Here is a 14374-nt window from a genome sequence, read left to right as displayed (position 1 = left end):
GATTGACCGTTGACTGACCGTTGTCCCTTATATACAAGTGTATATGATGAAGCTTCATACGGTACGCTACCAACTCATCTGGATCGACTGTGTTCGAGAATACAACGCAACTTTATCAGAATGTTCTTATGTGAGTTTTACGCTTTGAATGCTTGCCGCGCGTCTTCAAATGACGTCTCTGCGCATATGACGTCACGTGTATGGTACACGTGACACTTTTCACTGTCACCTCTGATCCGGTGACGAACGGAAACTTAACAGCCGTGGAGCACTAAACCTAATCTTTTGCCTCTTCTTCCAAGTATATACGCAATTCTTCCTAGACTCCAATCACGCAAGATAAAATCGCAAACACGGAGAGTCACTCAGTCTAACCCATAAGCTGTGCAAACGTTGATGGCGTGGTACCATGCAGCTAGAGCTCTCAAATATTTGCGCCACACTTACACGTGGAAATAAACGACAAACTTTGCTCCCCAGAATTCTTCACCGAGAAATCACATAGTGCCATCTCGAAGGGACAATAGGGCGTATTTGTCCCGATGCCATTTTGCCCGTCACATCCAAACAGAGCAAAATGACCAGTGCTCAGTTTTTGACAACTGCCTCACGTGAATGGGTGAGAAAGAGTAAAGAAAGAGTAGTTAATCCCTTGAGAGCGCCTGGCACGTGCGTCTGTGTTTGGGGAGGGAGGTGATAATCCCCGGTCATATACTTCGCTCCTTCTCCTCCACTTTTTTATAGGTATACAACATCTCCACGTCTCATTTCTGCTTCCTAGTTGTTTACCAAACCCTGTGTGTCTGTGCGTTTCAGAAACGATTATGATGCGATTGCCCGATAAGAAGTCCTACGTATCAGACCTGTACATCGCAAGGGTGTATGCGTACACATTTATGTTATGCATTTCTTCATAAATTTACGTATTTGTCTATTTCTGCGCTAAGCATCCTTGCTACTTAAATCATAGTTAGTCAACACATAACTGACTAAACCTCGCAAAACCAAAATAGCGTAACATACATATAACATGAGAGAACTGATGTTCTGAGGCTGGAACAACATATAGGAAGGACAAATACTGTCATAATTCCGCACCCGTGAACAACACTTCACATGTCCTAGTCACACACCAAAATAACCCACATCAAGCACAACCAATAAGGCTATTACGGACAGCAAATGCAATCAGCGATGTAAACCAAGTCCACACGCGGCACTTATTTTCCGCACCTCCAGGAAAGAAATAAAGAAAATGCCTCTATATTTATTATCAAATTCACGTACCTTTTCTCTTTAAAAAAAAGCCAGTCTGTAAATATGGCATCGTACCAATGAGTTTCACTTTTTTTCTTTTCTACCTTCTCCAATAAAATCGCGAGAGCTGTATACACCACCAGGTCCAGGACAGCAGACACCTCCATTTAGTCCAAGGCGTAGAACAGCACCTGGTCCTGCGTGCCTGCCTTATACTTCCTTCTGCCCCACTCCATCATTGGATTTATCCTTTTCTATTCGCACCATTTTAGAACCATTAGCTGGAAACGACGATCAGTTATCCAAAAGATTACCACTCAGCGAGATATACGCTATTAGCCCCCAGTTTTCACGCTCGTTGTTCGCAGCTCGCACTTCACCCAATCCCAACCTGACACCCCCCCCCCCCCTTCCTTAAATTTGCGAGAACACATCGTCGTACGCTAATCTCACCACCTGTGGGAACCACCATTTGAACCAAACTGACTCGAGAGAGGGCCTTGTATGAACAATGCCGGAGAAGTGCCCCTCGTGCTGAGAGGACCACAATGGCTGCCCCCTTCTCAAACTCTTTGCGTCCATTTGAGGGGGGTGTTTTTGTGTTCATTTAAATCCGCGAAAGTCCTTCACGCTCTTGTACACATCCTTTTGTTCCTTCGCCCCTTTCCACGCGCGTTGATTGTATCAACTGAAGCGTCCCCCATAACACGTCTCCTGTCATCTTACGAAATAAACTCGCGGATATACGTGCGCCCCACCCCGGTGCATATTTTTTTTGGGGGGCAGGTGGTTGAACCTCTCGCCCTCAAAGTGGGCGTACCCTCCCATATATAAGTCTGCAGATATCACCTTTCTTCAGCTCTTGCAGCATCCGTCCACAAGAAAGCCGACCATGTCTCCAGCGCATAAGTTCGCTCTGTCGACCTTGTTTTTAACATGTGCGGTGTCGAAAGTTCATTCTGCCATCTGGAGTTACGTGCTCAGCAACCCGTTGCCCATCAACCCGGATGAAGAACGCCTGAACATCACGAACAACAGGGTCCTGGTAGGTGCATCTGTTATACGCTGAAGTGACACAAGTGTTGACTCGAGACTTATATGCTCCTATGCATGTATGTCGTAATTGTCAAATAAGGACACAATAATTTTCAGCATATCCCGTCCCGTCGTCACAAAACTGTCTCTTTCTCTGTTATCCCACAGTGTCATCCATCATGCATGAATGCAGTTCCATATGTGTCCTGCATTACACTGCAGAATCCCTGACAGAAGAATGTGTGTCGCGGCATTTACTTGCTCACTAGTGTTCTTCACTTTCAGATACGATGTTCCTCAGACGACCACTGTGGACAAGTTATGTTTTGCGACACTCATTACGGTTACTGCGACACCCAACGGCGGGAATCAGAGCAGTGCAGGGAAGACAGACACTGCATGGATCGCCTAGTTTGCATGTTCGGCAAGTGCCAGAGGAGTCCGCCACCTGGGCATCAAGGTAAATGTCTTTTGCATAAGAACGCGGAAGACACGTGTTACCATACTCCGATGATCTCGACAACTATATAACACATCTTTCCTGTGTTGTGCTCAGGTGCACGTTGCGAGAGCTCGTCCGACTGCAGACGTGGAATGTGCTGTGCACGGTCTCACGGTGAACGCATCTGCAAGCCTAACTTGCCACTGGGTCATAAGTGCTACGTGCCGCCCGGGGGACTGGATTACATCCTCAATGAACAGTGCCCATGCAACGACAAACTTGTTTGCAAGAACGTCGGAAGCCATAAAAAGCGAGAGTGAGTCTATTTCACTTTTCCACTCACCAGGTTGGAAAGACACGGTATACTCGGATCGCGCGTATCGTTTTTTAAATGTTCGTTCAATCTGAGGAAAATACAATAATTGGGAGGAGACCAATCTGAGGACTTTATCAGTTCGCTGTCACTGGGGGATACCAGAGGGGGGTTTCGGGGGCTCAAACCTCCTGCGCTACTGCTGGGAACTAGTAATTATGGCCGGGACATGACGAGTATTGCTCGAGACAGCGATATTCCTAGGATTTTTATCTCTGGGGGCGTTGGCAGTGGTTTAGCCAGAATATCCCAAGCACGGAGGGGTGTTGGATTTTTTTTTGGGGGGGGGGATTATTATTATAGTTACGTCATTAAAGCTTAACATATCAATACCGACGTGTGTCTAAAGCTGAAATCGCAAGGGAACCTCCTGTAGGGGGTACAGAGGTGAAAAAATTAGGGAGGTGTCACTGAACATTTGGGGAGGGGGGTGTTAGGGGGGTCTGGATAAATCACTGGGCGTCGGTGTGGTGTCCCGTAGTGGGCGTGGTGTGACGCCCATATCTGCTGATTTTGTGGAATTTTTGGCCTTTCTGTCCGGTATTTTGGAGGGGCGTTGAAAGATTTTGAGGGGCGGTGCGGATGGGGGGGGGGGAGTGATCGTGCGTCCTGGGCTGACTTCAATCGTCGCAGACGATATCAGACCCAGGCTTTCTGACGCTGCCCATGCCGCTTATAACGGCATCGCCACCATAGTTATGGCCACGGCCGGTCAATAGCACGATGGCATCGGGATTGCCCGGTGTGCGACTGACGTCACGGGCTAGCGTCTCCGCCTGCAGGAGCGGAACAGCAGACGCGCGCTGCTAACCTTCGTTTTTGTGAACCTCCGTTTTTGTGAACCCCCTTCGTCATTCAAATTGAGAGCTGCTGCTCCGCATGGAGTATGGTTAATAGAACGCGGTTAATCTAGTTCTATTGGTGGAGACCCGTAGCAACGTGGGTACATTTCTGCAGATCGTGTAGCAAAGTGTATTTGCAGTTTAGAACATCGAGATGAGAATTCATGTAAAAATGTGTGCGTGAAGAATGTTTGTCTAAAACAGATTCCATTGTGTATTTACAGGGAGGAGTTTGGACTTTGGAACAATTACGAGCATATGAGATGTGCCACTCCAGACGACTAAATATGTATTTCTACATCCTATTTAAATTGTACATACGCAATTATTTTATCTATTTGTAAATATTGTACATATAATGCTGTACATATTGTAAATAAGAAGATCGAGCCTGTATATAAAATAAATATTGAAGTGGTACACCGATCTAACAAATGTCTCTGTACTGCATTTTTGTCCTTGCGCACATGCATGACACCATACTTTCTAAACTGTAATTATCAATCGAGACACCTTTGAATAGACATAAAAATATTACATTTTAATAGGCACCTGATGCGCACTGCAGGTTTTCCCGGTAATTTTAATCCAAGCGCCATCGAAAGTAATCCACGTGCCATGCAAACTTTATGGGGCACGGATTAATTTAGCTGGAACTTGGATTAAAATCGCCGGGAAAACCTGTAGTTACAGTAGATACTCCACTCATTATCAGTTTCGATGAGAAAGATCCCCGTATGGGCTCGTAGAATACTCCAACCAGCATTATCTTTTCAAGTACAACGTCTTGCAGACGTCCGAAATATCGAGGTCCATAACGGGCATAATGGCGTCCTTGGGCACCTTGCCGCTGTACGTGTAGACAGCATGCCTATCCGTGAGCACCGACTCTGAATCTAGCGGTGCTGTAGCGAGCATAATATACCCGGGGTAGAGGCACGTGCCGAACACCAGTACGGCAGTCATGACGTACAGCGGAACGGCAATAGCCCAGTACTTGTTCGGCAAGTACGTTACGCCAACAGCTTCGAGCCACGGGCTGGGCAAGTAGGCCCAAATGACGTACAGGAGGAACCCCAACCAGCAGGACACGTAGAGGACGTATCCGTAGATGCCCCTAATCGGTGACGGTGCGGGTGTCTTGACGGCCATGTTTCTCACAATGGCTTCGGGTGAAATCGTTCTATGGTCTTGATGACTAGTAGCAGGAGTTCGGAGAATGACCTCATGCTCGATCGAAGATGCCTAGGTCCCTGAGCGACAAAGTCCCTGAAAAATGAAAGACGGCGATTGGTCGGTCGTAATTACGGCGCGGGCCTACATCGTGTTCCAGATCTGAACACGCGCTAGGCATTATTCAATCCAGACAGTAGACAATACGTGGCACTGAGAGTAGACACGATAATTTACGACCTGTCAAGCAGCTGGCCATTCGTGGTTGTTAACTGCTGCACAACGCTAACAAGAGCAACGACGGACAGATGTGTAATAACATTAACCTGGACATCTAGATGCTTGAGTAGCACTCTGCCTACAATTTTTTTCTTTTTGCTGCCCTTATTGAAGACCTCAGTGGTGAAACATATTTTTCATCTACATCTTAGGTGAAACAAAACTAGTTGTAATGACACAGAAAAAGCATTGCATGTAACATGTGTGTAAGGAAGGTCGGATGAGAGAGAGAACTACAGGCCATATGTTACCAAAGTTCGCATGCCTCATACTTTGTTGTGAAACGTATGTGGCATTTATTTCAACTTACACCTGCAGTATATTTCCATGAAGCGACAGCTTTTTGGAACAGAGTGCTCTCTTGGGTTCTGGATCAATACGAAGGGAGTTGTACGCTACCTCAGCGTGATGTTCTGAGGAGAAAGGTATTTTCATGCATCTGTTGAAGGAGTTGAGGGTGAAACGAAGTTAATTCGTGGATGCGTGAAACATACGCTGTCTTTCTGTTACAATTTCTACTTCTCTGATGTAGTTAACACACAAAAGCAACCTAGTCTGTTTTTCGTCAGCGAATACCACAATAAAGGACAGCCCTGTTGACTTTTTGGATTAACTTTGGTGACCACAAAGCACGTGGTAAATGACCATCAAAGCTCACAGTGGCCCATACGCATATCCAGTCAAGCACTAGTGCTTGCAACATCTCCTTGATATTCTACACCACACACAGTCCCACACCCGATCTTTCCAAACTAGATCCTGAAAACCAAGGATACGCTGACAGAGGCTCCACACTCGCACTTCCTGTTGATAGATCCATGTACAGTTTGTTACGAAACAAACAAAATCGCCCTGCATACTATTTTTCTGAGACAAATGAAACGCTGAAGCAGATTGCAGAAATGGTGCAAAACTGCAAATGATGTAAATTTGTCTTCTGGCAACTAAACACACAGAATTAAACTACCCCAATAAGGGTAATAAACTAGAAAATATCAACACCGTACGTGACGCACGCGCAGATGACGTAGATAGAGGGAGACACAATCGACGATGACGCTCCGATGTCCGCCCAAGGGGAATGGACGGATGTGCGTGTTGTTCGTGGGATTGCGTTTATCTGATCCAGCAATCTAGCTACGAACCAGTATCAAATCTATTACAGCAGACAGTTCTCCGATGTGCCCCGAAGGGTGAACGGATGTGTACCGAACCATAATTTATTACATTTCTTCGTGTGTATATACAAATTGCCACTTTTCACAATGGGAATACTGTTCGCGAAACTATGGAGCTTGTTCACTAACGAAGGTAATGTGCACACTCTGTTTATTCAGCGTCTTTATATCTGTTGTGTCCAAGTACTGAACGCAGCTGTTCAAAGCTGCTGTATCCTGTGGCCTTTAGGCTTTAAAAGCTGGCATACGACTTTTCTTTGTGTGCGCCTTGTGCGAATAACACCATTGTTAACCATAGGGATCGTTGGCCGCGTTGGCTGGTCTGTGGCCCGTGTGAAGAAAATCGGGATTTGAGGCTTGATCCCCTTGATACTTGAACCTAAGCCTACGTCTAATTTTGAGAGATGCTAATTGGGTACTTGGGAACAGTACGCACATTGTCGTCGATAGCATCCTTCAAGAAAGGCGACATTTTCTGACCCACATCTTAACCTTGTTCGTTTCCGGTGCCCTAGATTTCTGGTCAGCTGTGACGCCAAGCGTCCGAGACACGCAGCTTAAATCTTTTTGCATAATGATCGCTTTGCGTCTGCATCAGATGCTCACAGCTCAGCAGGCGTGTTTGAAGGAGACAGAGATTCATTCAACGATGTCTCAACTCCCAAGGCTTTTGCAAAACGCATTCCGAGCCGTCCTATCGCCAAACAGGCTTTTCTGGCATTGGACAGCTCCTTGGAACTACAATGCGATGGAATGAATGGCATATTAGAACGCGTATTACGCCGCCCTGCAGGAAGCAGCAGCTGTTTTCGCTGAACATTCCACTGTAAACTTGTTGGAAAAGATGAATATCGCAACAATAGTGTCATGATTCCAGCATGTGCTGCTGGTGAGCAACAGGTGGCACTGTATGTGTAGTACAGGTTGGGACAAAAGTTTACGGAACACGCGAGCGGCGTATTTTTTCGTCGGTACGACACCCTAGCGGCTGGCGGAAGCGGGTGAGTTCATTGCTTCGGAGGGGTGCAAGCGTGCGATGCCAGAGACACAGCGGTAGTTCCGGTATCGCCTGGTTGTGTTTGGGAAGTGGAAGCTACCGCTGTGTGTCGCTAACAGCGTACCCTTCCACCCCTCCGAAACAGTGAACTCACCCGCTTCCTGCTGCCGCTAGGGTGTCGCACCGAAGAAAAAGTACGCCGCTCGCTTGTTCCGTAAACTTTTGTCCCAACCTGTACCTTGATTAAAGATCTGTGTACTGTAACTAACTGTTTTTCCAACCCCCCATGTAATGCCCGTAAGGGCCCTTGGGGTAAAATAAATAAATAAATAAAGATGTTTCCTTTTCAGAACACAAAGTTGTCATTGTTGGTCTAAGTAATGCAGGGAAGACAACGATACTCTACCAGTTGTAAGTGGTGTCCACTATTTGTGCATCTTCCAGTGCCGGATATTTAGAAGTACATATACTGCACAGAGAGACAAGGGAGATACATTGCAAAGTTATCATTCATTTGAAATAAAATTCCATTTGTGTATCAATAGTGGTCCCGGGTGAACATAACAATGGCACAGATAACAGCGATGCAGGGAGAATATAATCAGTTGCGTAATGCTTGCTACATGTCCCGTCGGGCTGATAAGGCCTTTAACGAGGATCCAAGTACTTCAGCTTGCACAATCTCAATGTGGTTGACTGCTCGAAGATGTTTTTTGCCTCTTCAGTGTGATATAGATTAAATGGGATTCTGCTGTCTGCAGCAAAATTTGCGTTTTTGCCGCCTGTCCCCAGACTAGTCACCGCGTAAAAACTGAGCTCAGTTTTGTGACCGCAGCTGTAGAGACGCTAAAAAGAAGTTCAACTTTGTTTTACGATTGACAGTGATGAATGGCGACTTAAGCGCGAAGTTACGCGTAAAGTTTTACGCACTTGTTTTTATAAGAGTCATCTGCCATGTGTTGTTATGGTTTAGCCGCAATCGTTTTTATTTTGCCGCGTCTCCTCGTAGTGCCTTTGACAACATTTTTCGATCGTATTATCAGAGTCGTTTTTAAAAGGCTCCTTTCGTGCAAATAATTATCTTTGTGGGCAATTAAAATGGGAAGAAGTATTTTAAGAGAGAGAGAGAGAAAAAAAAAGCTGTAGGACCCTTCCTGTGCATGCTGGTCTGACTTGGGCTGTCATGCTTAGCGTGCAGAGTTTTCAGCTCGCATTGTATTCTGGGCAGCATCAGTAGTGTGACCTTCAGCCAGTAACACACGAAAGCTGCGGAGAAAGATGTTTGTCGTTTTTAGTGTTGTTCTTCCACACATTTCCTTACAATTTACGACGGTATTTTCTGAAAAATTGTTCGTACAAAGATACAAGATAAGTATTTAAAGAGATTGAAACATTTAAATGTTTAGTAAAATAAATTATTTAAATGTTTCAAACTCTTTAAATACTTATCTTTATTCACTTGCGAGTGCTAGACTTTTCCTGTTTTCGCCCGTTAGTTTCTGTATAAATATACGCTAGGATGCCTACAGGCAACATTTTTTGACCCTGGTAAATACAGTATTTAAAGAAGAAAAAAAAAAGGGGGGGGGGGGTTCTACCTGCAAGGCATGCAGTTGCATCTTGAACAGAACTTTGTACTTGCACCCTTTCTTCATGGACTTTCTGTGATTATTTCGTCCATGTTATAGAACGTACCGAAATGCTGCGCAGAACAAAACATAGGGCACCGAGATCGGGGCGGGGCGGGGGAGTGTTGTCGCTATTACAGTCCCATCCACCGAAGAGACGGATCTAACGAAACGGGAAAAGTTGCAAAAAGCACCATATAGTTAAAATGGCAAAGAAGCCGGTGAGCTGCTGGTGACGAACCTTCATACTCGAAACCCCGAGATTGGGGAACATTTCGAGATTCCCCAGAAAAGGGAATAGGGACAATTCCTCCAAGATAAATCAGTACAAAGGGGGTGGGATACAGTGGAACACTGCTTAAAAATTGCACTCCTTTCGTGGCAGCCTTATGAACGAGGTGGTGCACACGTCACCCACGATCGGCAGCAACGTGGAAGAGGTGGTCTGGAAAAATGTGCACTTCATCATGTGGGACCTCGGAGGACAAGAAAAGCTGCGGGCCACATGGAACACCTACTATAGTAACACAGAGGTATTCTTCTTCTTCTTCTTCACTATATTCTTTTGCTGCAGTTCGGGGTGTTGTAACATGGGGAAACGTTGTCTGTGCAGTTCCTTATAGTGGTGGTGGACAGCATGGACAGAGAAAAGCTCCCTTTGACCAAGGAAGAGCTCTGGAAGATGCTTTCCCATGAGGTGAGAAGCGGCACAGTCATTTTATAGGGACGTTCGGCTAGAGTTTGGCTCGGCGACAGTGGCGCCGGCTTTCTCCCCCCCCCTGGTGGCGGGCGGAGGAATGTTTTCTGGCACGTTCTACAAGTATGGAAGACAGTGTTGGCGATTTCACGAGTGCCCGTGCGTGCATTTTGTCTTGTGCTCAACCTATCTCTTGTTTGTGTGCAATGTCTGGCAAAATAGCTGCAGGAAACTGGGAAATAACTTATCCTTGCTACCACAGGTGACTCTGGAGACAGTGAGCTGGGCAGCCGAATGAGCCTATAGTTTGCACTTTGTAATTTTGGGAAAAAAGTCAGTTATTTTATGTTCCCCTCACTAAGGGGGTGCTTATGATCTAAGAAGTTTTTGGATTGGTTATTGTTACTAACACATTTCCAGCTAACACCTTCCAAGATTTGTTCTAGTTCTGCCTCCAGTATTTAGGAAATACAACAGTACATATTTGAATACAAAACATTTAGGTGTTCTTTGCGTTTTCAAACATTCATTGTTGATCTAATTTGAATCGGGTGGTTAAATATCAATCCCACCATGAAACTATCCGTATGAATGGATATAAAAATCGGATCTTCCATATCTTCTTCAGTCTCCTTGAATGTTCCACATAAATCAGGAGACAAGAAGTCTCTCACTCTGCCCTCGCAGTTTCGCCCGTCTTCACGTGGTCTTGCTGACTTTTTGCTCCTCTACAGGACCTGACAAAGGCTGCTGTACTCATTTTCGCCAACAAGCAGGATCTAAAAGGATGCATGTCCCCGACGGAGATTTCGGAGCAGCTAAGTCTCACCTCTATAAAGAAGAATAGGTGGCACATACAAGCATGCTGTGCACTTACTGGTGAAGGGTATGTCCTATTGCTACAACTTAACGGAGGTTCGAGGAGGATTTACATATCTGGACCCCCGGTAACGATTCTAAGCATCTATAATTTAAGTATATTTCTCGTATCATTACTAGCTGTGCGGTGTAACGTGAACAGGATAAAAGTGTTTATTGCGTGTTACAGCTTCTCTAATAGATGCCTACCCACATGATTCATGTCAGTTTGTGCGAGCGGATGAAATATGTGAAATATGCAGATGTCTCTTTGTAGGGGGAGATCATAACACAACATGCGAATTCCAACTGTCTGTTTCAACATGGAATAGTTTCCAAAACATCTCTTTGTGTTACAGTGGAGACTGCTTATAACGTATCTCATGGGACTGCCGAAAATCCACACTGTATAAGCGGTACTGCACTATAACCAAATATCACATTTTTAGGCCAGTACATGCCCCGAGATTGAGCACCCACCTTTCTGTTATACCATGCTGTGAACCGGACTGAACATTGTGGCGATTCATTGCAGGGAAAACGGTTTATTCAACATTGTCGGCGAGCTTGGAAAAACGCAGCGATTTTAGTCTGGCGTAGTTCCCCGACCGTGTCTTGCACAGTAGTGTCCTTAACAACGACGAGGCAACTGAAAGCCTCGTCGCTCAGTCCATTCTGGGTACAGAAGTCCCTCAGTTTGTGCATACACTCTGTCGCCCTTTTGGTGGACACCTCTGGTGCTGTAAAGTCCTGATCGTCATCCGAGTCTTTCCTGCACGTACACCTCACGGTCCCGGGCGGCTTGCATGATCATTTGCTCTAAATTCATGCAATTCGGGTGAAAAACTTCCAGTATGCTAAATTTGGAGGAAGTCTGGCCCAGTTACTCAAACTAACTGTACTGGTTTGGTAGAAACAGTGATGTAACTGTATTTGTTGCCAAACAAGTAAGTGTGCGTTCCTACAGAAATCTCAGCGAGGGCAATTTGCCAGGTGAATATCGGGTTTCACTCTAAAGAGGCGACCTTCAATTCTGGGTGCAAATTCGGGGAAGAATCTGGTTAAACCCTAAACCTTCAGGCTCTAATTATGCTCTACGGGAAGAATATCGGGTGTAGGAAAAAGCCACACTATAAGCGGTCCCACACTGTAAGCGGTTACGTTATAAGTGGTCTCCACCGTATTATTATTATGGGTTTCCAAGATTTTGGCTCTTGCATCTCAGCTTCAACTTGGAAATGTCTCATTTGTAGCCTGTCGGACAGAAGTTAATATAAGACCCGTATAATACGGGTCTTATACGGCGTATGTTACCATGGCGGTTACAGCGCTGACATGGTTCTGTGCCACAGCATTTCTCGTGAACAGACGAGTCCTTGCTACAGGTTTTCCCTTTTTCCCTTTCAGTTTGTACCAGGGCCTAGAATGGGTATATGCGCAGCTGAAGAGCAAGTGATAAAAAGCTTTGACCCCAAACTGTCGGACTGTGCTGTGATACTAAGGCCTTGCCTGAAAGTCAGCAATGCAGTTGCTTGGAACGCCTTGCTCACCATCTTAAAAGTCACAGGGTGACCACTCGGACCGCCCACCACTACGGCCGTCAAGGAAGCGGAAGGCGGACTGTGCAGTTTTAACGTCTCTCTCCAAGATCAGTTCGCTGTCGAGTTTGCCCGCTACGGAACCAAACCAGTGTACATAGCGTGATCACGTGCGCAGGTGTAAATATTGGTGATCACACTTTTTTTTAACGTCTTCTGCAATTTCTTCACCTAAGACGCGAAATTATGAGCGAACGAGATTCCGACAACGTCGGCGTTTCCTGTCTTTTGTAGTGCTTCCGACCGACATTCGAGCGCGAAATTCTGTCTCTAAACCAACAGCGCTTGATCGAAAAACATTGTTGCAGTGCGTAGCTTAAGGTTCTTCACAATTCAGTGTAACATATACTCATCACAGCACATCTTTAACGCTCTAGGTTTCCGTTATGTCGACGCATAACGAAAGATTTTAAAGCTTCTTTTTTTGCAATATGTACGAACCCCTCACAAAATTTGCTCTCTAAGGATGACAAGCAAGTGCATATGCAGTGCCACCGTCGGTGACAATTTACCATTGTTTCTCCAATCACGAAAACAAAGAAAATAAATTAGTTCCACGTTCGAAGGTACGCTTTTGTGTCCAAGTTACAAAGCCATCGTTGTGACTCAAGTTTGTTGAGGTCACTGGTACGGTTGTGCCTCATCAAATATCGCCGAGTATTCTCTGCAGAAATCATCTGTAGAGTTATCGCGTGTAACGAAAATTCCTTCTTCGTCTAGTTCCGCTACGACACGAAGAGTGAGTCAGTGAGACTTCTTATCTTGCACCGAGAGAAGCAATCTCTGTAAGAGGAAAAGGGAAGCAAAAAAAAAAAAAAGCTTCCCTGCTTAGTAATCGTTTCTGTAGGGTACTTGCCTGTTGTGGAGCATGACTGTTTTTTTTCAAGAGTTTTGAAACTGGAACGTATATGATGCAAATTCTATTCACAAGTCTCTACCTCTATAGTGACTTTAACCATACATGCACAGTTGTAAAGTTCACTTTTTTTTTATTAGATCAACAAGGTTTAAACAACAACCTTTGCCTCTTAACAAGTGCATTATTTAAATATCTAGTGTCGTGCATAGTAAATGCCATGCAGCTGGCAGTTTCATGGGCTCTATGTCTACTGCGTCTGTCAATGTGTATATATAACCCGATATTCTCTGGATCTCTCTCTCTCTCTCTCACAACAAAGTAACCACAGATATGATAGTCACGAGTAAAATTGTAACTGAGTGAGCGCTCTCGTAGACCAGCTTCGGACTGAAGACCGACTGCACGAATATGTGATGGCGCTGTACGACCATCAGAACCAAATACCACACCGTTGTGAAAAACTTCAGCGAGATGAGCAAGCTGCACACGGCTAACTTTGCTCGGGAAGATGACTGCATCCCCCTTGTCTGTTCCGCGAAGCGTCTCCACAGCATGAGCAGCCAGTACACCATCCCACTGTACGTATGACAAAACATGAGCGAGCCCACTACGACCGGGCTGTAGTTGCTGACCCCGGTGTAACCCGCGGCAACGCTGACCGTAGAGAGGCTGTTCGAGTTGCCCTGGTAAAAATGGCTGCTCATGCCAAACCAAAAGTAAATCGCCGCTTGCATAGGTACCGTTATCTGAACGCCCGAGAGGAAGTTGTTCAGCGATTTCTCCAAGAGTATGACGAGCGCAAACATGGGTGTGTTCTGCGGCGGATGCAGGATGAACGACAGCAGGCTCCAAGAGTCCGCGACCGCGTTGACTAGCTCGTTCCTGAGACCGTATTGAAGGCGGTGGAAGAGTCCGACCGACAGCAACAGCGTAACGTACCAATACAGGTTTTCTACGCCGGACGAGTCTTCGTAGAAGAGAAACTTCAGCTTGTAAAAGCAGATATCCAAAAGAGCGAGATAAAAGAAAAAAGTGTAGAGTGGTCTTTCGCGGCGGAGCGACGACAAGATGACTGAGACGACACCCGCCAACATCAGAACGGCGAGCACCGGCTTGTGAGCCTCGTCGGCAAGCCAGTCCGCGGTGTCTGGAAGATGT

The 14374-nt window shown here is 45.7% G+C and overlaps 5 protein-coding genes across 5 annotated transcripts in view; 2 read left to right on the top strand and 3 right to left on the bottom strand.

Annotated features, from left to right (window-relative positions):
* The first annotated feature begins 2116 nt into the window (after window positions 1-2116).
* Window positions 2117-4375, top strand: LOC135367170 (dickkopf-related protein 3-like). The gene is made up of 4 exons (XM_064600309.1): window positions 2117-2302; window positions 2578-2752; window positions 2849-3050; window positions 4174-4375. Exons 1-4 carry the CDS (start codon window positions 2150-2152, stop codon window positions 4232-4234), a joined length of 591 nt encoding a protein of 196 aa, XP_064456379.1. The 5' UTR covers window positions 2117-2149; the 3' UTR covers window positions 4235-4375.
* A 339-nt stretch (window positions 4376-4714) lies between these two features.
* LOC135367594 (phosphatidylinositol N-acetylglucosaminyltransferase subunit P-like) lies at window positions 4715-5101 on the bottom strand. Its single transcript, XM_064600883.1, has one exon. The coding sequence runs from the start codon at window positions 5099-5101 to the stop codon at window positions 4715-4717; it is 387 nt and encodes a 128-aa protein (XP_064456953.1).
* LOC135367172 (uncharacterized) lies at window positions 4989-6402 on the bottom strand. The gene is made up of 3 exons (XM_064600311.1): window positions 6178-6402; window positions 5712-5840; window positions 4989-5218 (listed from the first exon to the last, which is right to left on the bottom strand). Exons 1-3 carry the CDS (start codon window positions 6219-6221, stop codon window positions 5107-5109), a joined length of 285 nt encoding a protein of 94 aa, XP_064456381.1. The 5' UTR covers window positions 6222-6402; the 3' UTR covers window positions 4989-5106.
* A 47-nt stretch (window positions 6403-6449) lies between these two features.
* LOC135367171 (ADP-ribosylation factor-like protein 5B) lies at window positions 6450-12922 on the top strand. Its single transcript, XM_064600310.1, has 6 exons — window positions 6450-6712; window positions 7927-7987; window positions 9590-9737; window positions 9818-9901; window positions 10636-10787; window positions 12167-12922. The coding sequence occupies exons 1-6, from the start codon at window positions 6667-6669 to the stop codon at window positions 12213-12215; spliced, it is 540 nt and encodes a 179-aa protein (XP_064456380.1). The 5' UTR covers window positions 6450-6666; the 3' UTR covers window positions 12216-12922.
* Window positions 12923-13329: 407 nt separating this feature from the next.
* LOC135367593 (GPI ethanolamine phosphate transferase 2-like) overlaps window positions 13330-14374 on the bottom strand; it is a 3247-nt gene continuing 2202 nt past the window's right edge. The window contains 1 exon segment of the mRNA XM_064600882.1: window positions 13330-14372. Coding sequence (XP_064456952.1) covers window positions 13525-14372 — 848 coding nt within the window. The 3' untranslated portion in view covers window positions 13330-13524.

The sequence above is a fragment of the Ornithodoros turicata genome, chromosome 8 (genome assembly GCF_037126465.1).
Source record: "Ornithodoros turicata isolate Travis chromosome 8, ASM3712646v1, whole genome shotgun sequence".
In the NCBI taxonomy this organism is placed as follows: Eukaryota; Metazoa; Arthropoda; class Arachnida; order Ixodida; family Argasidae; genus Ornithodoros; species Ornithodoros turicata.
This window is presented reverse-complemented; position numbering and strand designations above follow the sequence as displayed.

Excerpts from the sequence above, each read along its gene's own strand:
- LOC135367170 (XM_064600309.1), top strand. The coding sequence starts at position 2,150 with ATGTCTCCAGCGCATAAGTTCGCTCTGTCGACCTTGTTTTTAACATGT. Across the intron at positions 2,303-2,577 it reads TCACGAACAACAGGGTCCTG|ATACGATGTTCCTCAGACGA; the intron begins GTAGGTGCATCT and ends CTTCACTTTCAG. Across the intron at positions 2,753-2,848 it reads TCCGCCACCTGGGCATCAAG|GTGCACGTTGCGAGAGCTCG; the intron begins GTAAATGTCTTT and ends TGTTGTGCTCAG.
- LOC135367172 (XM_064600311.1), bottom strand. The coding sequence starts at position 6,221 with ATGGATCTATCAACAGGAAGTGCGAGTGTGGAGCCTCTGTCAGC. Across the intron at positions 5,841-6,177 it reads AGTGTGGAGCCTCTGTCAGC|ATGCATGAAAATACCTTTCT; the intron begins GTATCCTTGGTT and ends CTCCTTCAACAG. Across the intron at positions 5,219-5,711 it reads CATGGAAATATACTGCAGGT|GGACTTTGTCGCTCAGGGAC; the intron begins GTAAGTTGAAAT and ends TTCATTTTTCAG.
- LOC135367171 (XM_064600310.1), top strand. The coding sequence starts at position 6,667 with ATGGGAATACTGTTCGCGAAACTATGGAGCTTGTTCACTAACGAAG. Across the intron at positions 6,713-7,926 it reads GAGCTTGTTCACTAACGAAG|AACACAAAGTTGTCATTGTT; the intron begins GTAATGTGCACA and ends TTTCCTTTTCAG. Across the intron at positions 9,902-10,635 it reads GGAAGATGCTTTCCCATGAG|GACCTGACAAAGGCTGCTGT; the intron begins GTGAGAAGCGGC and ends GCTCCTCTACAG.
- LOC135367594 (XM_064600883.1), bottom strand. The coding sequence starts at position 5,101 with ATGGCCGTCAAGACACCCGCACCGTCACCGATTAGGGGCATCTACGGA.